This window comes from Falco naumanni, chromosome 13, assembly GCF_017639655.2.
Source record: "Falco naumanni isolate bFalNau1 chromosome 13, bFalNau1.pat, whole genome shotgun sequence".
NCBI classification, from domain to species: domain Eukaryota; kingdom Metazoa; phylum Chordata; class Aves; order Falconiformes; family Falconidae; genus Falco; species Falco naumanni.
In genome coordinates, this window is record NC_054066.1 from 18,062,906 (window position 1) to 18,083,849 (window position 20,944).

Genomic DNA, 20,944 nt, shown 5'->3' on the forward strand with positions numbered 1-20,944 from the left:
TGTTTGCAAAAATTATAAAAAAAGCTGATTGAGGGAAAAATAATTACCAAAAAAAAAAAAAAAAAAAAAAAAAGAAAGTAAAAATCCAGTGCAATGCAGCAGGATCCTGGCTTTGCTCGCTGGGTTGGTTTGTTTTTTGTTTTTTTTTCAGGGGGAGGGTTGCTTTTAGACGCGAAAGTGACCCCCCGCCCCAAATTAAATATAAAAATAATTAAAAATAAAAAAAAATAAAAGGCGTAATAATTTTTTTTCAGATCTCTTCCTTTTCCCTCTCTTTCGGAGAGACACGGGGCGTGGGGGGTGGGGGGGTGGGATGTGTGTTTGCACCGCCCGGAGTTGCACCCGGGACCCCCCGTTCGTCGTCGCCGCCGCCGCCGCCGCTTGCAGCTCCGCGCCGCGCGCGCTGCTCCGCGGCCGCGCGCCGCCACCCCGCCGCGCCCCCACGTCACACACAGCACCCGCCGCCACGTGACCCGCCGCCCGGGCGAGACCACTGGGAACGGGGAGAGGGGGGGGAGTGAAGGAGGGAGGGCGACTCGATGGGACCCCCCGCCGCCGCCGTCGCCCTCCCGGGCAGCGCGCCCCCTCCCGCGCCGCCCCCTGTGGGGGCGGCGCGGGGGGGGCCCGCGGCCCGGGAGGGCAGCGGCGGCGGCGGCGGAGCGGCAGGGGGAGGTCCGCGGCCCTCCCCATGCTCGGCGCAATGGTAGAGTCTGCAGCTCAAATTCCGAGAATTGGGCTCTGTTGATTCTTAGAACTGGGGTTCTTAGAAGTGGTGATGCAAGGAGTTTCTAGGAAAGCCCGGAGACCAGGTGATTGCTGCTTCTATTGCCGCGGCCGATTTTACCCTTTAATTCTCTCTCGCTCGCTCGCTCTCTCTCTTTTTTTTTTTTTTTTTTTTCCTCTCCATTTTTTTTTTCCCTCCTCTTTCCCTCCCTGCCCCGCTCCGACGCCTGGCGCGGAGCCGCCTCTATATATTTCTACCCATTTTTTCCCCCCTCTTTCCTTCCCCCCCTTTCCCGCTGCAGGTGCCCCGGCAACCCTTTATTATATTTTTTTTTTTATTCTCTCCTATTCCCCCCCTCCCCCGCTTCATTTATTTAATTCTACAGACGCACACCGCCTCTTTCCTTGCCCGCTGTCAGGCGAGAAAAATAGGGGTGCCTGCATGTCTTAACGCTGGGACCGTGTATAAGGGGAGGCGGCGGCGGCGAGGGGGGGGAGGTGTCTCCCCTCGCCGTCCTCTCCCGGGGATTATCGGTTATCTGGGATTATTGGCTTTCCCGCACGCGTGACGGCCGGGTGGGGACGGGGAGGACGGCGGCGGCTCCGCTCTGCACCTGCAGCCGCCCCGCGGGCGCAGGACGGCGGCGAGCGCGGCCGCCGGGCTGGTGGCGTTTTGCGTGACTCGGGGTCGGCTCCCAATGGCTGGATCCCTCGGTCGGGGTGTGTTATTAACCCCCCCTCCTTTTTTTTTTTTTTTTTCCTCCCCCCCCTCTCCTTCCTCCCTTTTATTTTATTTTTTTTTCTGTGTGCGTCTTATGTCGCTGTTGTCGTGCCGCCAGCGCACAAAGCCGCCGCGGAGCAGGGCTGGCGGCAGCGCGGGGGCTCGGCGGCACCGGGCACCGCCGCTCCGGCCTTTCCGCATCGTTACCCCCCCCCCCCCCCCCCCGCATTTTCATTATTATATTAATATATAATCATTATCGTTATTCCGTCTCCGATGCAACTGCGAAACGGCTGGTGGTGCGTTTTGCAACCTGTGGCGGGGCTGCGCCGCGGTCTGTCAAGCCCCGGGCTAAGAGCGGGCGGTGATGGAGAAGACTTGCGGCATTTCTCTGCCCGGGGAAGGGGGGAGCCCGCGGGGAGGCTCGGCCGGCGCCGGCTGCCGGCCCCCGGAGCCCCGCGGAGCCCGGGGCAGGGGGGAGCCGCGCTCGCCTCGACGGGGTGTGCCGGGGCGGCAGCGACCGCCTTTCGCCGGCTGGAAAATAAAACGCCATGCGAAGCCCGCGAAGGGGGAAGAAAGTGTGCGGAGCAACTCCGAGTGTTACGCGCAGGGCTCAAAATAATAATAATCGCAACCCGCGCCGGGAGGAGCGGGGACCCTGCGCCGGGAGGAGGGCGGCCGGCGAGGGAAGCGGGGCGCAGCCGGGCAGGGGACGGGGTGCCGGGCGCGGCGCGGGGGAGCCGCCCGGTGCCCCCAGCGCAGCCCTTCCCCTGTGTTTACTACCGCGGCGGACTTGGCGCGGCGACAGGCGCTCGTAAATCTGCCGCCGGCAGCCGCGGGGCTGGCCCCCGGCCACACGCTATTCCTGGAGCGAGCGGCGAGGCCGGCCGCGCAACCCCCGCGCAACCCCCGCGCACCGCGCCCCCCGGCCCACCCCTCCTCCCCGGGAAAGCAAAACCGGGTGGGGAAAGGGGACAAGGCTCCCTTCTTGTTTTCTTTTTTTCCCCCCCTTTTACTTAGGTGTGTAGTTTTGTGTGTGTAGCTATATTATTTGTTTTAACACCCCCCCCTTAAAAAAAAATAAGGCAAAACAAAACCGAAAAAGCCCAACTTTGTTATGAAAACTTTAGTGGTCGGGCGGCAGCGACCTCTCCCGGCCGCCCCCTCCCCCCCCCCCCCCCCCCCCCCCCCGGGCCCTCCGCCTCGCCATCCTGCCCCCCCGCCTTTAGTTTGCAAAGTCACTGTATGAAATGTTATGAAATCGCCTCTTGGGAAGGAGGGAAAGAGAAAGCAAGGCGTTTGTTTAGAAAAATCTGCAGCGGCCTCTCAGATGTGCCTAAAAAGCTGCCTTTGACCCCCCTGTTGCATTTCCAGGGAAGAAGCGAATCCGGGCTTAAAATCATGAGTCAAAAACAATAAAAACAAACCCGGCCCTGGTTAGTTTTTTCCACTGACTTCAGTAGGCGCAGGATCAGTGCGAAGGGAGGCTGGGGCCGGGCGGGTGAGGCTCAGCAAAGAAGCGCTGCATTGGTCTGACGTTTGTCTGGGGCCACATTCCTACCTGTGCCAGCAGAAGTGTCAGCAGGGCCGGGTATGGGCTCAGGCCCTCGTTCGATCTGAGGATGCTTATTGATTCCTCTCCTGAGCTTTTAAATGCGCTACAAATTATTATTTGCTGTATTCTTTCAAAGGTTTAAAGGATAAGTGCTTTAAGAGCAAATACAGGCTTCCTCCTGCAGCCCTTGGGTTACAGTTCAAAAATTGCTTTAAAAATATTTTAGGGGAAACCTCTCTTTATATAGACATGGAGAGGCAGAACCTGATGTTCTGTTCTTTTCTCCTAACGAGAGGATCCCAGGTTTAAAACTTAGAGACGACATTTTTTGCTCCATGAAACAAGTCACCAAGCCATTAAAATATTCAAAGGATGTCTAGCAATTTTCCAGAAGAATGGATTATTACATTGTTCCAGTAAGAAAAGACTTCATCTCCAAACGTTCAATTTTGACTGGCAAAACAGATCAAAGATCTCTGGGGATGCATTTCAATTCCAATTTCCAATCCCCCTCAGTTCTGACTGTCTGAGTCAATATTGGGAGAGGAAGTGGAGGTTAACTGGTTAGTTATTATTGCAAAGGAAGAAGTCGGAACGAGAAGTGATTCTTACAAATCACACCCAAAAAAAAAAAAAAATCCGTCAAAAGTCTTTATGATACTTTTCAGACATCCCTGTTTGCAGCGCTGGGAGGACTTCAGCCTGCTGTCTGATGAGACAAAAATAAACCTAGCAGAAACATTAAGTTTTTCAAAACAAGGCTGGAAAAGCTCGTAAAAGTAATGTTGCTCAGACGCGTTTTAAAAGAAACAGAATTACATCGACAAAATTATATGTTTTCCAGGTTTGGTTGGGGTGTTTTATTTTCCAAGGGGAAAATTTGCTCCTGCAGCAAAGCTGACTGGTGCCATCTAGTGTCACGTCTGCTCCCTCCGCCCGGCCAGGGCAGGGGCTGGCGGAGCCCAGAGCCTCGGGAGAGTAGGGACGTATTTATTAACTGCTCATTAAAACAAAAAAGAGAGAGGGGGGGGGGGGGGGAAATGGAAAAAAAAAAAAAAACAAACCCCAAAACCCAACACCAAAACTGTTTGCCAGCTAGGAGGAAGGTGGCAGAGGAAACTCTGGATGCCACTGAACTTGCTTAAGGAGTCTAATTGGAAACAACCGAGCACTTACTAAAGTCACTGACATTTCCATATGGAGTTCTCTCCGGGTCTGGTCATGAAATCACATGTGAAAATCTTTCCAAGTTGTGGTGTTAATCTGCCCTTGAATTTCTGCCTAATTTAGGATGTATTGTAAAGCTATGCTTTTTTCTTTTGTTTTGTTTTTTTCTTTTTTTTTGGGGGGGGGACAGCTTTCAGCCCCAGATGGCAACAACTTAATACTAATTTGTAGGAATGGTGTTTTTCTTTTTTTAATAAACAGTGATGTTGTCCTCAAAAACGCTTTACAAATACAGATGGTAACACTTTGTGAGACAGTCCTGTGTTGTAGGAGCAGGGGTGGGTGTCCTCTCCTTTTTATATTAATACTCCATTAAAAAGAAAATCAAATCTTGTTACAAAGTCTATAGGGGAGTAAAATGAGGCTCTAACCCGTAGGTGCATTTCTCAGCGTGCAGCTTGCGCATGGTATTCACGTATTTATGGCACTGAGGTTGAAGAACCATTTCATGCCTGTTTTAGTCCATGTGCTGTAATATTTGGGCTGCGAACTCTGCACAGAGAGCTTTTACTGATTCAGTTGGAGCCTGAAATGTTGTTTGCAGGTTTCTGAGAAGTTTGTAAAATCTAAATTTGGTTAAAAATTGCCTGCGTGCTCATAACCTCTTGTTCCATTTTATAGTAGCATGGGAGTCTATAAACGGGAGCCCTGTATGCTGACTGCCTGTATTCTTTTCTAGATCTATTTTTAAACCATTCTTCTGTTTGGCAAAAAGTGACACTTGGTTTCCATGTTTACAGCAGGCATTGGCAAACCTCAGGAGTTCACAGTTTGCAGTTTGGTTAGATGAGTATCCAAAAGTCAGCATCTGACCAGTAAACTACTTCAGACTGCAAATTTAGACTGCAAATGTAGTCCTCCCTGCTTTTTTTTTTTGTCCTTTTTTTTTTAATTATTTTTTTTCAATCCATGCTAGATCTTGTGTGCTCTCATTGCTGCAGGATGCTGGCAGCCAAAAGACACACACCCCTAAATTAGGGCAAGTGTGTATTCTTCAGGACTGTTTTTAAAACTCCAGTAATCTCAGTAGAGCTTCACAGCTAAAACACAGAGAGAACTAAGGGCATTGGGAGAGGGGAGAAAATTTTGGTCTATATTGTTTTACTCCTGATCTTTCTCCTGGTCAGTGTGCTGCCTAGGGACTACATGGAAGGTACCCACGAGGGACGTGGGACCCCGGTTTACAGAGGGGACAGCTTGGGACAAGCACACTGCAGGACAGTGAGTCCTGAAGAACGTGTCCTGTAGTACTCTCTGAAATGGGTCTCCTTAAATCTGTTTGGCTAAATGTAGGGCTGAGGGGCTGCCTTTCTCCTGGCCAAGGGACCCCAAGCTGCCTGTGTGTCTCGTCCCATCCAGGCGGGATGCCTAAGTGGTTCCTTACTGCCAGAAGGAGCTGTGCCACCCTCAGCCCCAGGAGGACAGAGACAGGGAGGGGAGGGTCGGTGCCGGCTGGTGATGTGCCACCCCGGTGTGGGGTGGGTATGACTGGGCACCTCCTCCTGGCCCGGCTGGACTCGGGACCTGGCTCAGCTGCTGGGGACATCCAGCTCCAGCTGTACCCCTGCTGTTGGGCTGGCAGCTCAGTGCAGGGCTCGGTGTTGGCAGGGTACGGTGTCTGTTCCTTGTTCTCTGGAGTAGCTCCCTTGACTTCAGCTGGGATGCGGTTCCTGCCTTCCCTTAAAAAATTAATGTGCCAAATTGCTTGGGGTCGTTTGAAATGCTGAAGAAGGCTTGACTCCTCTCTTCCCAAGGGCGCGCACTGCCTCTGCCTCGCAGTCAGGGGAGTCCTCTTTAGTGGAAAACATTGGAGGCGGTTTCAGTGTGCTTCCCCCCCGCCTCTGCGTTTTCTTCTGCAAAGACCAAAATAATGTGGAGACTTGAGCCGGGCCAGCTTTCAAGGGCAATCCTTTTAAACCCTCTTTTGAAGTACAAACTATAAAGTTCCCTGCAGCGCTTGAGAAAATATGCAGTTTTCCTGGTTCCAAATGCTGATAATAAACCCGTCCAGATAATGTATTGCATTTCCTAGAAACATTTGTTTGCTGGCAGGAAATTGGATCAGACTGAAAGTTAGCAGAGACCGCTCGATAGAGCGAGTGCAGTCCGCTCACGGAAGGGTACGACAGAAAATACGACAGGGCTTGCACTAGCGATGCTGCTTTTGATCTGTGCTGACACTGTGCGCTAGGGCTTGTCTTGGTCTCTTCTGGGGTTATTATTAACCCAGCCACGTTTTGGCCTAGACACCAACCAGAAGCTACTAAATTAATAAAACTCTGCTGTGACAGCTAAAGGACGCTTAGTGCCCCCTGATTGCATGACATCGGGAAAGCTGAGCTGGGTGCTTGCACACCCCCAGTCAAAAGCATCCTCTTCACCATGGCTTGTAGCACCAATGACTGTGCTGGGGGGGTACCCCAACACCACCCCATTTTCTTGGTTGTCCCCTCTGGTCGCTGTTCAGGAGAAACCAGGCATCCCTTGGCAAGGTGGAGAGGCAGCTGGCAGTGTGCCATGGCAGCAGATGGGATGTTCCTGTGGGGCTGGGACCCTGCAGGGTGCTGGGAGTGGGGAGGAAAGGGAGGGGAGGATGGAGCTTCCCCTGGGCGGGCAGTTTCAGAGCACTGTGTGGGATGAGGCTGTGGGGAAGGGAGACTGTACCCAGCCAACCCTCCAGGGTGATGTGAGGGAGTCGGCGCTGCGGGCTCTGGAGGGGTAGGAGAGGGGGGCACAGGGAGGGGGAGTGATCCCAGGGAGGGGGAGTCATCGATGCCTTCCCCAAAACTATGCATTTGTGGATGGGTGGGGGCAGAGACCACAGGGTATCCCCCATGCATGGAGGGGCAGGGAAGCAAGGAGTTCTCCCTGTGCATAGAGTGGGAGGAAGGATGAGAAGGGATTCCCTATAAATGGGGGAGTGGATGGATGGCAGGGTTTCCCTGTGCGTGGCAGAGATGTATTTGGGAGGGTGGGGGTGGGCAAGTCCCTGCTTCTCCCCTCTGCCCTTCGGTGGGGGAGCCGTGGGGGTCCTCCCTTTGCATGGGGTGGAGCTGCGAGGGGTTCCCCACATGCAGGTGCGCTCTCCCCATGCTTGCTGAGCCGGCTGCAGGGAGGGCAGAGCCAGCCCTGGGCTCCCTTCCAGGAATGGGTTTTCTCGGGGAGGTGCCGGCGGGGAAGGGCCATTCCCTGAACCGCTGGGGCAGACCCATTGCCTTCCTGGAAGGCAGCAGCAGTGGCGGTCCCGTATGGCCACCCCCGAAATGTGCCCTGCGTCTGGCCCAGACCTTCATCTCTGGGCACAGCAAGCCCTGGTGCGCAGCCCTGAGTGCTGCTGGAGAGCTCACACCAGTGAGGTACTGGGCAGGAAAACTGGGGTGCAGTGGGTGGGAACAGGGGCTTGGGGTGATGCTCTGGCCCCAGCTGAGCCTGGGGGAGCCTCATGGGCTTTGGAGGGGGGTGTGCATGGTGAAGACCATGCTTGGCTGTGGTGGTCTTTTCTGCTCCCCATCACTGGTTTCTGCTCCTTGTTGTCTGCTTCTCTGGTCAGAGCATCCTCCCATGTTGGGGTGCAGAGCTGGTGCTGTGCAGAGGCTGGGAAGGGCAGGGTTAACCTGGCCCTGCAGAGTGAGGGGAAGGAAGGTCCCTTTCCCTTTTGCATGCCCACATCCTGCAGCTGGGAGCTGTTGGGGATACACCTGCTGGGCTCTGGGGCTGTGGGCTTTGCAGCAGCACAGCCTGGGGAGGAGTGATTTTGGAGTGGGATGGCGGGGGTGGGGTGCTGTGCTGGGGTCCAGCTGTGGGAGAGGAGCTGGATGTCTCCCCAGGCAGCGCTGCAGCCTCACTGTGAGTAAGGGAATTTGGCGACAGCAGCAGTTTCTCACGTGATGCTCATGGGCGCAGAGTTCATCTCACAGTTTGTAACTTTGTTGGTTTATGGATGGGTCACCTCCCCGTGTCTGTGACACCGGGGTGAGGCCCCGGGAGCCCGGTGCAGCGCGTCTGCTGGCACAGCCGAGGTGGGGATGCCACCCAGCTGCCCCAAATGCATATATTTGCTCATATGGACGCACGGATGTGTGCTGGGCGATTGATGATAGCTGGCAGAAAGTGCGTACAGAAAGGTCAGAGTCTGCAGTATTTGGGAAATGAGTCACTTTTTGTATGTGCGTAAAGTTTTAAGCTAGCCAGGCTCAGAGTGGCTCTGAAGATTTGCATTTGATGGCTGGAGGGGCTGTAAGACATCCTTCTGAGTTTTGTGTGTGATACCTTGCCTTAAACGTCACTCTTCATCCCACCCCAGTGTCTCTGGGAGTGTGAGGGGAACTTGGGCTCCAGATCCGAGCATCCGAGAGGGAAGGGGACACTTGTCCTCAGGGGGCTGGATGGGCTTTACAAGCTCTGGCAGTCTTACTGACTCCATCCAGTTTTTAGGGGACATCCTCATAATAATGTGATGACGGTCTTGGGGTTTGTGGGTTCACTTATTTATTGTACTTCTCCCTGCTGGGGCGGCTGCCTGGGAACCTTCTTCCTGCGTTGGTTCTGGGCCAGTTGTCTTTGTTGGTTTTAGGTAAATTAGGGAGTAATGGTGTGAGTTCTGGAAGGCAGTTAACTCCTGGGTTTCCTTGCCATGCTGCCCCAGCAGTGTTGCCTGTGAAGCCAGCAGACGGAGACAAAGCTTGCGGTTTAGGGGAAGGCTTTTACAGCAGGCAGAGGAAGGCATTTGTTCTGGGTCTTCATCCGTCTCCGCCACTGGCTTCCTATGCAATCCTAGCCAAGTCACTTTGGTGCTTGACGCCCATATCCTCCTGAGTCTGTTCAGCGGTCCCGTCCCAGGGCGTTTTCACCGGTGTCTGGAGCGCACAAATATTCATAGAAGGGCAGTAACTGTTTTGGAGGACTGGATTCAGGCTCTTTCCAGGTTTCTGAGCAGAGTAGCAGCAGATGTTTCTGTGTCAGTCATACCTGTTAACAAGGTGCTGGGAATAATGGCATTGGTCTTGAATGTGGCACCAGCCGGGAATTCGGTCTTGGCAGGGGAAGAGTTATCTCCAAAAGAAGTGGTGAGAAAATTCTCGCTTGACTTCCCTTCCCCACCTGCCTTTAAGTTCCTGAGTCATGGAAATGAAAATCTCCTTGGCATCCGCCCATGGTTTGGGCTAGAGGGTGTGGAAGAAGCTATGATTGGATTCTCAAAGCCTGTGGTTGTGATAAGAACGTACTGTACCGGAAGAAACAAATGTTAACCTTACTGGAGAGTAGAAGGTTTGTTATCTTTAGCTTTTATCCAGCTGATACTTGAGTGAAACAGCAGGCTTGTGTCCTGCCACAGCCAATTCATAATTACCAGCTAATGTGGCAATTGTTTTCTTGTGCTTTATTTGTAGGTTTGAAAGAAACTTTTGGACTGTGAATTGAGGCATTGGGTATGTAAATTTAAATTTTGTGCTTTTCCTCCTAGCCCTCCCTTCCCTTTACCACATTGAATGAAATATTTCATTAGACCCAGCTGGAATTTGTTTTCAGGAGAGCAGCTGCTCTGTAGAAAATACCGTACGTTCATATGCTGCTGGGGAAAGAGGAGGAGTCAGGGTTGTGGAAGGGGGTGGATTGTGGAGGAATTTCACAGTGAGGATGCACATTCCAGCCTAAACTTCAGGCACAGGGAGATGTGGGCTCTCCTGGGTGCTAGTTGGGAGGACACCTCTGAGATGGGTCAGTGGGTGTTGTGTTGGGGGAAGGCTTCATGTTCCTCGACTAACCCAAGCCTTGCGCATGGGGAGAGACTGGGCTGTGGTGTGGGTAGCAGCCCAGCAGGTTAGATGAGTTCTGCTCCTCATTGCCACCACCGATTTATTGGGAAACTGTGACAGGTCTTCTCCAGAGTGGCCACCGCTCGGGAGCAGGAAGGTATTTTGCTGGTGGGTGAAGGTTGGTGCTCCACTGAGGGCTGGATTTTCCAGGTGTTGAAATCCTTCAGCCTCAGTTGGGACCTTAAGGCTTGTTCTGATTCCCGTGGCTGGATTTACAGCCAGCCAGCCGGCGGGTGAGGGCATGGCTCCTGAAGAAGATCAGAAGGCTTAGGAAGCTGTGTGTGGAGCTTCATGGAGATGAACCCAAGCGGTGGTGGGAGGAGTGGGCTGGGGCGGAGCCACCGTGGGTGAGGCAGGGAGAAAGAGGAGCCTGTTAGCTAATCTTCAGGAGGGTCTGGTTGCCTTTGCCCGCCAGCTTGTTACGTGGGACTGAGACACGCCAGGTCTCACCGGCAGCCAAGACGCCTCACTGAGCAGCCTGGCAGGCGCTTGATGGTGCAGGGCGGTTTGCCTGGGCACCAGGGAGTTGGTGCCCTCTCTACCAGTGGCAGCTGGCCATCTGAGCACGTCCCAGGGCAGCAGCTCCCATTCCCATTCTCCTCCTCCTTCTGTTTTGAGCAGACTCAAGATGGCCTCGCCAGCAGATAGCTGCATCCAGTTCACCCGCCATGCGAGCGATGTCCTCCTCAATCTCAACCGCCTTAGGAGCCGGGATATCCTGACCGATGTTGTCATCATTGTGAACCGGGAGCAGTTCAGAGCCCACAAAACAGTCCTGATGGCCTGCAGGTGAGAGCAGGGTCCTGTCCCTGCCTCCCTTCCCTGCTCCCTCTGCCTTTGGCCACCAGAATGCGGCTGCAGCCCCAGGGAGGCTCCTGAGGTTTACAGACAGGGAGGCAGAAAGAGAAGCAGAACTGAAAGGGGCTGCCAAGAAATTTGCAACTGTAATGGGATTAGAGCTGAGAACTTTTGCCTTCAGTGCGGTGCCCACACCTCTCTCCTTGCATGCCCATGCCTTTCTCCTCCTTGCATGCCCACGTTGCCCACGCACGGCACACAGAGACAAACAGGAGCACAGCAGTCATGAGGCACACCCTGAAGGCAGAGCACAAATCCTGCACAGGGGCAGGACAGGGCAGGGGAGGGAGGGCTGGGTGCTCACCAGGGTGAGTGAGCCCTCTGTGACCACGGCGTCCCTGGCCACTGCTATTTTTAGAGCTATTCCTCCCTGGCTCCCAGGCTGCTGGCTGCACCCACCTTTGTTGCTTTTTTTCCGAAACACGGTGGGGTCTAAAATCCCTTTCCAGCTCCTAGGATTGCTGGAATTGCTTCCTAGAGAACACTAATTAACATCCCACCATTGCCCAGTTGAATTACAGCAGATGCTTTCCAGAGTCTCCTGCTGACAAGATATACAAATTTGAAAAAGCCGAGGTTTGACTATATGAAAAATGTTTTGCCAACATTTCCATTTTTTCGCCCCCCCCCCGGCCCCGGTTACAGAGTGAGCGTGGATGCACCAAGAGGCTTCTGAAAGACATGAGTCAGAGCGGGAAGGGGGTGGTGGGTGGTGGTAAGAACAACAAAAAAAAGAAGGGGAATTTCTAAATGGAGGCAATGGGGAGTTGTTGAGCAGGTGACATCTAAAAGCAGGCTGTTCCAGTTGGGAAAAGTGCAGTGCAGAAGACGCTTACTAAGCTGCAAAACCAAGCTTGATAATAAGGGGGAAGCTCCGGGAATTTTCTAATTGCCTCCTCCTCCCTTCCCGTTCACAAACCCCTCTGCACTAAAGGATTTTGGACAAATTCTCCTTTTTTCCTCTGAATTGTCATAACACTTGTCTTCTCTCCTGTCTCCTCTTTGCAGTGGCCTCTTCTACAGCATCTTCACTGACCAGCTCAAGTGCAACTTGAATGTCATCAACCTGGACCCTGAAATTAACCCTGAGGGGTTTTGCATCCTCCTGGATTTCATGTATACATCCCGCCTGAACTTGAGGGAGAACAATATCATGGCCGTGATGGCCACAGCACTGTACCTGCAGATGGAGCACGTGGTTGATACCTGCCGAAGGTTTGTCAAGTCTAGGTAAGCACCGTGAGTGAACTTTGGAGAGCCTGGGATGGTGTGTTTGGGGGGTGAGAGGGCAGAACTGACGAAGTATCTGCAAATTTATCCTTATGGGCTGAAAATGACTGCATCTCCCTCCTTTTTGCCTGGTTCCAGTGAAGCGGAGATGGTGTCTGCTGTGAAGACCCCAAGGGAAGAGTTTTTGGCTGGACGGATGCTGAGCCACCCAGAGGTGATGGCTTATCGGAGCAGAGATGTCTCGGAGAATGGCATGCCTCTCCAAAATGGGTCCCTCTGCAATGGGAGGGCCTTTGCACCTGGTTTGATCAACAGTTTGTCTGGATCCCCCATTTCTTACCATGGATACAGCCCTCTCCCTCTAAATAGCTTCCTTGTGGATGATGAGTTGCGGGAGATGAGGATGCCTCTCTCTGAACTCTCAAGGGCAGGTGCCTTCCCCAAGGAGCGGATCCTGCCATGCGACAGCTCCAGGACAATCCCCACCGAGTACATGAGAACCATTACCGACATCTCGGCCAACATGTGCCATGCTACCATCTACGCTCCGAAAGAAGGTGCTGCTGAAGAAGCCAGGAGCGACATGCACTACAGCGTAGCCTCTGGCCCCAAACCTGTTGTCCCTTCGATCCGGAACAATCCCTATTTCTCTTGTGACAAAGTGGCCAAAGAGGAGGAGCGGACCTCTTCAGAGGATGAGATCAGCCAGCACTTTGAGCCTACCAACACCCCCCTGGACCGCAAGGGACTCATCAGCCCCCAGAGCCCCCAGAAGTCAGACTGTCAGCCCAACTCACCAACCGAGTCCAGCAGCAGCAAGAATGCCCGCATCAGTCAGAACTCCAGCTCCCTCTTCACCAAGAGCCCCACAGACCCCAAAGCCTGCAACTGGAAGAAGTACAAGTTCATCGTCCTCAACTCTCTCAATCAGAACACCAAGCAAGACAGTGCTGACCAGAATGAGATGGGAACCCTCTCTCCTCGCACCTACGTGCCCATGTCCACTTGCCAGCAGTCCATGGAGCCGGAGCATCTCAATGTGCAATCCCCCACCAAGATAAGCGTGAATGGAGAAGACTCTACTATCCCGCAAGCCAGCAGGCTCAACAATATCGTTAACAGGTAAGAAGATCTGCACCCCCCTACCCCCCGCCCCCATCCCGCCGAGAGACGGGACTCCCTGCATTGTTGCTGAGGGTTTGGAAGTGTGTGAAATACCCGTAGCGTTGGGCTGGGGATTCCAGCCGTGAGCAGATGGAAGCCTGTGCATTTGGTGGAGCACTGCCAGTGACATCAACTGGGTGCCAGATGTCCCCACCGTAGCGGTTCCAGCCTGGACTGGCAATGGAATTGGGAACATTGAGTCAGGAATCCCTGGCTCACTTTGGCAGCTCTGGAAGGTTTCTGGAGCCTGGATTTGCCCTCCCTGGTTTTCACCAGATTCCCTGTGCTTCAGGCTTTTGTTTGGCTGTAAGCATTGGAACAGCCAAACTACCGGAGAACAGTACGCTGGCCTCTGGACCTGGATGTTTCTAGATAACTTTGAGGTTGTTTGGTGAATGGGCACCTGAAGAATTGAGGCTCAGGGACCTATTGTTGATCAGGGCTATGCTGTGCATCTCACCACAAAAGTGTCCCCATAAAACATGGCTGTCCCTCGTGTCTGGAAGGGTGCAACCAAGGGCTCAGTAGCTCAAGCACAGCAAGAGCCTTCTCACGGCTGTGTGCGTTGCTGTCCTTCCACAGGTCCCGGGATGGGTCCCCTCGGAGCAGCGAAGGGCAGTCCCCGCTGTACATGCATTCGTCGAAGTGCAGCTCCTGTGGCTGCCAGTCCCCACAACATGCTGAGATGTGCCTTCATACCCCTGGCTCAAACTTTGGAGAGGAGATGGGGGAAACCCAGTCTGAATACTCTGACTCCAGCTGCGGTGAGTCTTGCATCCCTGGTCACCTTTTTCAAACAGCAGGCAAGAGGGCTTTGCAGTCTGGGGACCCATCCACCCAGTGTCCAAGCGGGAATTCAGACTTGTCCCTGATGCTGGTGGATCCCAGGGTGCTTTACAGTCCCCTCTTAACTGGCCAACCAGCTGTGTGCATGCATGTGAGGGACACACGCACATGGGAATTGCTTCCTTCCTCCCCTTCCTCAGCACCATCCAGATACCTTGTGCAGGGAGGTAGTCACCGGCTGCAAACTTGGCAGCTGAAGACAGGAAACAAAGTGCACCCCACCCCACCAGAACCACAGGAGAACAAGCTTGGCAGATGTAATGACCCTAATGGGGATTAGGCAAGATGGTGTGTCTCATGCATCCGTCATGATATCTTCATTATCAGGGAGCCCAGTGCACACATCTGGAGAAATGCAGATAATGAGGCTTGCAATCTTGTTGCAAAACTCTACAAGCCCAGAGACAAGTATCTGTGCACCCACCTGCCTGTAGCTCAGGGAGAGGGAATGCAGAATTGTCACCTGTGGTGTGGGCAGAGATCCACAGAGGGAACCCCACTGTGGTGGTGCTCAAAGCTGCATACAGTGTTTGAGTTACACACCCTCCTACTGGGGGGACCTACCTTGCGCTTCAGATGATGATGGTCTTTCTATGGTCAGGGAAGACATCTGTACATGTAAAGGTTTGAGACCTCTAAAGGTTCTGGAGGTGCTCCAGAGCATCAGTTTTTCAGAGGGTGCCTGATAACTTGGGTGCTTTTATGGACCTCTCTGAAAGATGTCCAGACGAGATGCTGGCTTGTTGGAAGCAGCTTGTGTTGCACTGGAGGAGGGATGGCTCATGGTGACTGCACTCTCAAATCATGCATGTTGTTGCTGTGTGCACAAGAAGGTGAAGGTCAGGAGGTGGTGGCACAGTGCAAGCACCTCTGACCATGAATGTCTGCACTCAGCTTGTTGTTCCAACACTTGCTCTGGCTGCCCCTCTCCACCATCCCAAACCCATCCCATGGCCTATCGGGGAGCTGGCCCATGCACTGCCCATCTCATTGCTCTCTTCTCTGCCCTGCCAGAGAATGGAGCCTTCTTCTGCAATGAGTGTGACTGCCGGTTCTCTGAGGAAGCCTCTCTCAAAAGACACTCTCTGCAAGTCCACAGTGACAAGCCCTACAAGTGTGACCGCTGCCAGGCCTCCTTCCGCTACAAGGGCAACCTTGCTAGCCACAAAACCGTCCACACAGGTACAGTGTTGGCCACCGGGACAGCTTACTGGGGAGGCTGTGGGTTGCTGGGCATGTGAGCATTTGTGGCTGGCTTTGTTGCAGGTGTAGCATCCCCTGTTCTGTGACACAAGCTGTCCCTGGTGGGAAGAGCAAGGTGCTTTTCTTGGCACTGCCAGGGAGCCCTTGGGCAGAGCACCAAACCTGGGAATGGCAAGAGATGCTGCCTGGCCTCACAGCGGGGATGGAGCTCAAGCTCCTTTGCTGTCAGGTGCTGGGCATCACTGTTTCTAAAGGCATCTTGAAAAATGCACAGCTGGGAGCAGGTGCATGGCCTCTGGGTTACCTTGTCATAGATTTAAAAAAAAAAAAAAAAAAAACTTAAAAAAAACCCCAAAACATTTAGGGAGAAGTCTGGGATATTTTTTTCCCCTGCATCCTAGAAATCCAGATCATATCTAGCCTGGCAGAAACTCTGCTGATGGGAAAATCTGTGAATGGATGGACTCTGAATCAGCACAATGAAAGCTGAGAAAGGAAGGGGATATTAAGGGTTTAGCCATTTGCTGACAAACCTAGGGATTTATTTTCATGCTTTTATTAATGCTTAACATGTCAACAGCCAGTTCGCTAGCTGGGGAAGGGAAGTCTGGGCTGACAGCTCAGTGCTGCTGCACTGAATTAGACATGAATTCCCTGCGTTCTCAGCTGAGCTCCAGGAAGGCTGCACAGGTGAACGAGATGACACAAGTGCCAGGGCAGGGTTCAAGGGTGCATGTGGTCAAAGCCTGGAAACAAAAGAAAAAGGCAAGAAGGGAAAGGTGTATGGCTGCTTCTCACTCCCCATTGAGCCCATCTTCAACAAGCCTGAAGAAACTAGTTGAAACCTTTTTGCAGCTCCCCACATCACCGGGAGCCAGCAGCAGCAGTGATTGTAGCTGACCTGGGAGCTGGGTTACTGGGTGTTTTCCAGGAGACCTCCAAAAAGTGAGTGTCTTCCAAAAAGAGCTTTCCGCTCTATCAGCTCTTTTTACTCCTCTAAAGAGGTGACAAATGGCAGAGGCAGGACATGCTGGGGACCATGAGGAGCCTGAAGGCACCTGTGTGGCCCTGCATGGCCCACTGGCTGCTCTAGGGAGATGCAGGTGCCAGCTGCTGCCGTGGGACCAGGAGGACTGCTGCTGTTAATCCTCACTGGCAGAGATGTCCAAATTTCTCTCTTGCCCTGAAGGCTGCCCCTCTCAACCCAAGAAAGACAAAGGTACCCACAGTGCCCAGGGCCCTCCTGAGCTCACCCTGCTCTTGGGGACACCCTGAGCTGCCCTGACCAATGTCCACAGCCACCTCCAAAAGGGACAGGAGTCAGGGCTAGTGCTCCATGCCATGGGGTCTGGCACCTGAAGACTTAGCTTTGGGGAGTGCCATATATATATATGTGTGTGTGTATATGTAACGGATCATGGGGGCTGAGCACACCTGTACGTAACCCTTCTCCCTTTCTTTTGGGCTCTGCAGGAGAAAAGCCGTACCGCTGCAACATCTGTGGGGCACAGTTCAACCGGCCGGCCAACCTGAAAACCCACACGCGCATCCACTCCGGAGAGAAACCCTACAAGTGCGAGACCTGCGGGGCCAGATTTGTCCAGGTGCATGTGGCCTCTGGGACCTGCAGTGCCTGGGGAGGTGGGACATGGCCGGACCTCCTGCTCGAGACTGGTGATGCCTCATGGCAGGGAGGAGGCTGATGGGCCACGCTCGCTGCCTTGGGCAGCTGTTGCTGTGGTGGTGTGGGGTAAATAGGGGCCTTAAGGTCTGTGTGGGCCAGTTTGGCTTAGTAGAAAGCCTGATGGCTGGTTTAAGCTCCTCTTCTCAATTTGCTGTGAAGGGTTGGAGGTATCAGACCTCAGACACATGTGGGCCTGACTCCCAGCTATAACCCAGTAGACCAAAAAAAGACATCTGGACAGAACCCCACTCCTGCTGGGATGTCCTTGGTCCCGGTAGGATGCCCTCATCCCTGGGGCTGTCCTCACCCAGAGCTGCTCTCTCTAGGTGGCCCACCTCCGTGCTCATGTGCTCATCCACACTGGTGAGAAGCCGTACCCCTGCGAGATCTGTGGCACACGCTTCCGGCACCTGCAGACCCTCAAAAGTCACCTTCGAATCCACACGGGAGAGAAACCGTATCATGTGAGTGACCCTGGGTTTTTGGGGGTTTTTTTTGTTTGGTTGGTTTTTTGGGTTTTTTTGGTGGGAGCTCTCAGCCAGGGCTGGAAGAAGAGGCTGCCAAACCTGGCGGCTGGGAGGGCGCTGGGGCATTTTCATGGGTTGGTTGCAGCACCCCAGTGCCTGTCACCAGCCTCATGACGCCCCACACCAAGGTCACATCCCTGCTCCTTGTGTCCGGTCCCCCGCTCATGCATCAGCCGATGCTGATGTATTTTGTCATGAGCGGCTGCGTTGGAAACACTGACGTGCAACCCAGGCTGGGTGCGTCTTAGCTGCTCTTCTTTTCTTCCACCCTATGTGGAAGAAGGTCACACTTCTCCAAATAGCTGTGGCTTAAATTACAGCCGCCCGCTGTGTGCAGGGATGGGAGAAAGGAGCAGAAAGCCTGGCCTGGGGTTCTCCATATCAGTGGTACCTGTGCCCAGCAAGAAGCCTGCCCTGCCTTGCTTGCAGCCCTGGGGGCTCCCAGCTCCTTGCTGAGGATTTTCTGGCTTTCCCTGTGTGCTAGAGAGGGAATTGGAGCACAACTTCTCATCCAAACATCCCCCTGGAGCCATCCAGCTTGGCAGGGGTCAAAAGCCGCTCCCAAAATAGCCCTTTAGCTGGTTTGAGCATCTAGATAAGGAGCTTGGTGCTATGTCCATTGGAGCCAGGGTCCTCTCCTAAGGGACCTCAGCCTTTGTGCATCCCATAAACTGGAATGTGCTGCCGAAAGCCTGGGATGGGGTGCCCCCAGGTGCTGCTTCTCCCACCACGTTCCCACTTTTCCCTCATCTACTGATATAATGGGCACTGCATCCTGGGGTAGTGGGCAGAGGACAGGTATTTGCTGCAGGACCCCCACCCTGAAGGGAAGGATGTGCCCCCTGCCATGGTGTTTCACCCCCTCTGCCTTTGCCTCTCGCCCCACAGTGTGAGAAGTGCAACCTGCATTTCCGCCACAAAAGCCAGCTGCGGCTTCACCTCCGGCAGAAGCACGGGGCCATCACCAACACCAAGGTGCAGTACCGTATCTCTGCGAGCGAGGTGCCTCCGGAGCTCCCCAAGGCCTGCTGAAGGCAGAGGATTTCTCAGGAGGAGGTCACCTTGGGGCGGGAGAGGGGAGAAGCTGTCCAAAGGATACTTGCAACACTTTAAAAGAAAAAGGAGGGGGGGAAAAAAAGAAAAAAAAAAGAAAAAAAAATTCATCACATGATGGAGTGCCTCTAAACCCATAGTACAGATAGGTGGAAAAACATTAGAAACCTAAAAAAAAAAAATTACAAATACACGGGTTTTATTTTTCCCAGTTATGTGAAACAAAAAGAAAAATAAAATTATTCAGATCTTACTGTATATAAAACATAAAAAAATAAAAATAGTCATTTTAAATGTCTGTGCAGTGGAGTGTTGATAAACTCTGGAGTCTAACCTTCACAGCCTTTGCCGTTTGAAGATGAGGAATGTAATGTTGATTTATGGGAACAGATTTTTTCTTTTGTATGCAAAATGTGTGTTCTTTTAAAAAGAAAGTATGCTATTAAAGAGAGGGCTTTAACTTTTTTAACCAAAGGTGAAGGAATCTATGGCAGAGTTGTAAATATATATAGATATAAATATATAAATATATATATAAAATAAATATATATAGACCTTTAAAAAAAGCTATATTAAAAATATATAAAATGCATTAAAGGCTCAGTTGGACTCTGCAGGCAGAAGCCACTCTGAGAATCTTTATTATGATAGAGCACTTAAGGAGATATTTTAAAGTATTGCATCTGTACAAGTAAGAAAATATTTTGTCTAAATGCATCAGTGTATTTGTATTTTTTTGCAAGTGAAGGTTTACAATTTACAAAAAAGTGTGTATTAAACCAACAAAGCTGCAGAAGGAATTTAAAATAATAATAAAGTGTAATTTTTTTTGTTCTAGTTCTCAGTCTGTATATATGTAACATGTGGTTTCGCACGGTGCCTTTCTTTTCAATGGAAGTTTTCAATGTATGGACTATATTGAGCTCAGTTTCTTCAAGGTACAGCCTGATGTTGCGAAAGAAGTTTTGGTGGAATTCTCTATTGGGGAATGTTTCTTTTTTTTTTGGTTTTGGGTTTTTTTTTTGTCTTATTTTACATGCTTGTGTTATAAACAATCTCGGGAGACAGGGTTTGGGCTGTGTCTAAACTGCATTAATGCGTTCTGTAAAATATAGCTGTACAAATAAAAGAATAAAATGAAGAAAAGTGAAGTATGATGGAGTGAGGGGTCTGTTCTTGCCTGTCCTTCAGCACCTTGAAGGCCAGTTGGTGCCCTAGGAAGGGGCTGAGCACCCGGGCAGGGGCTTCTTCCAGGGTCAAGTGAAGATGGTCCCTGGTTTGAGGTGGGAGCAAGCCTCAAGCTCCCTGCTCTGCAGCCCAGTGGGGACTCTCCCACGTGCCACCTCCTTGATACTTCATGCACTCGCACTGCGTAAGTAGGGCAGAGCCTGGGAGGGACCTTTTGCTGACCAGCCCAGGGTCGGTTCCAGATGGCCGGGTGATTATTTATATTTCCTGGAAACTCAATGCAATTGCCAGGATCACTCAGGGAAGAAGGCTGCCTGCTGTTCCTCTCACTTTCCAGAGCCTGGGGCTGCAAGAAGCTGCCAGTTCCACCGCTTTGTGCAATGGTTTGGTGGAGCAGGGTCTGTAACCCCCTCCAGGAACTCACTGACCAACATCATCTCTGGGCTCCCAGCCATTGCACGCTTGCTGCAGGCTAAAGCTGAGGAGTCCCCCTGCTCTCCTGCGGCAGTGAGAGGAGATGCTTTGGTCCATTTGGGTGGCTGTGCAGAGCTGGGGGGTGAAGCCATAGGGTGATCAGGCCTCGTGATCTGTGCAAGCAACCCAGCAGCTCCTTGCTGGTGAGGGCTCACTGGTTGCAAAAAACCGAAGAGCCTCACTCAAAAAGCTGCTCTGAATTACCCAGGCAGGACTGGCTACAACCAGCACCGGTGTGGAGCTCGGGCACTGCTCAGCATGGCCCGAGGTAGGGTCTGAGCTGTACAGGGTATGTTTCATTTTTAGTTTAATTACCTCACGGATAATTTTGGTGCAGAGCTTGGGGAGTGATTCACAGTGAGGGGACTAGGAAACACCAGCTGCAAGGGGAGAGCCTAGCTGTTTGCAGGGTCAGGAGAGGCTGCAGGAAGGAGGAGCTGAAGGTGAAGAGGAGGATGGACTTTTCAATGCGCCACGGGACAAAGGTGGACACGGGACAACCAAAGCAGCCCTGCGTGGGAGGGAAACGCCAAGAAGGGGGGAGCCAATTTGCAGTACTGCTTTACAGGCCCCCAGCTCCTCTGGCCTGTCTCCCAGCGGACCAGATCGCCTGGCACATGAAGCAGCCCCCAAAAAGCAAGAGCTGAGCACTGAGCTGGAGCTAGTCTCCCCTTC

General features: G+C 52.6%; 1 protein-coding gene across 3 annotated transcripts; it reads left to right on the forward strand.

Annotated features, from left to right (window-relative positions):
• The first annotated feature begins 701 nt into the window (after positions 1 to 701).
• BCL6 (BCL6 transcription repressor) lies at positions 702 to 19,758 on the forward strand. Of its 3 annotated transcripts, none has more exons than XM_040613383.1 (10): positions 702 to 809; positions 9,617 to 9,655; positions 10,664 to 10,831; positions 11,909 to 12,130; positions 12,269 to 13,252; positions 13,877 to 14,058; positions 15,155 to 15,322; positions 16,817 to 16,947; positions 17,354 to 17,491; positions 18,443 to 19,758. In XM_040613383.1, exons 3-10 carry the CDS (start codon positions 10,671 to 10,673, stop codon positions 18,584 to 18,586), a joined length of 2,130 nt encoding a protein of 709 aa, XP_040469317.1. In that variant the 5' UTR covers positions 702 to 809; positions 9,617 to 9,655; positions 10,664 to 10,670; the 3' UTR covers positions 18,587 to 19,758. The 3 variants fall into 3 exon arrangements, with proteins under 3 accessions (XP_040469317.1, XP_040469319.1, XP_040469318.1); XM_040613385.1 differs by lacking the exon at positions 702 to 809 and adding an exon at positions 7,472 to 7,582; XM_040613384.1 differs by lacking the exon at positions 702 to 809 and adding an exon at positions 8,208 to 9,494.
• The last annotated feature ends 1,186 nt before the right edge of the window (positions 19,759 to 20,944 follow it).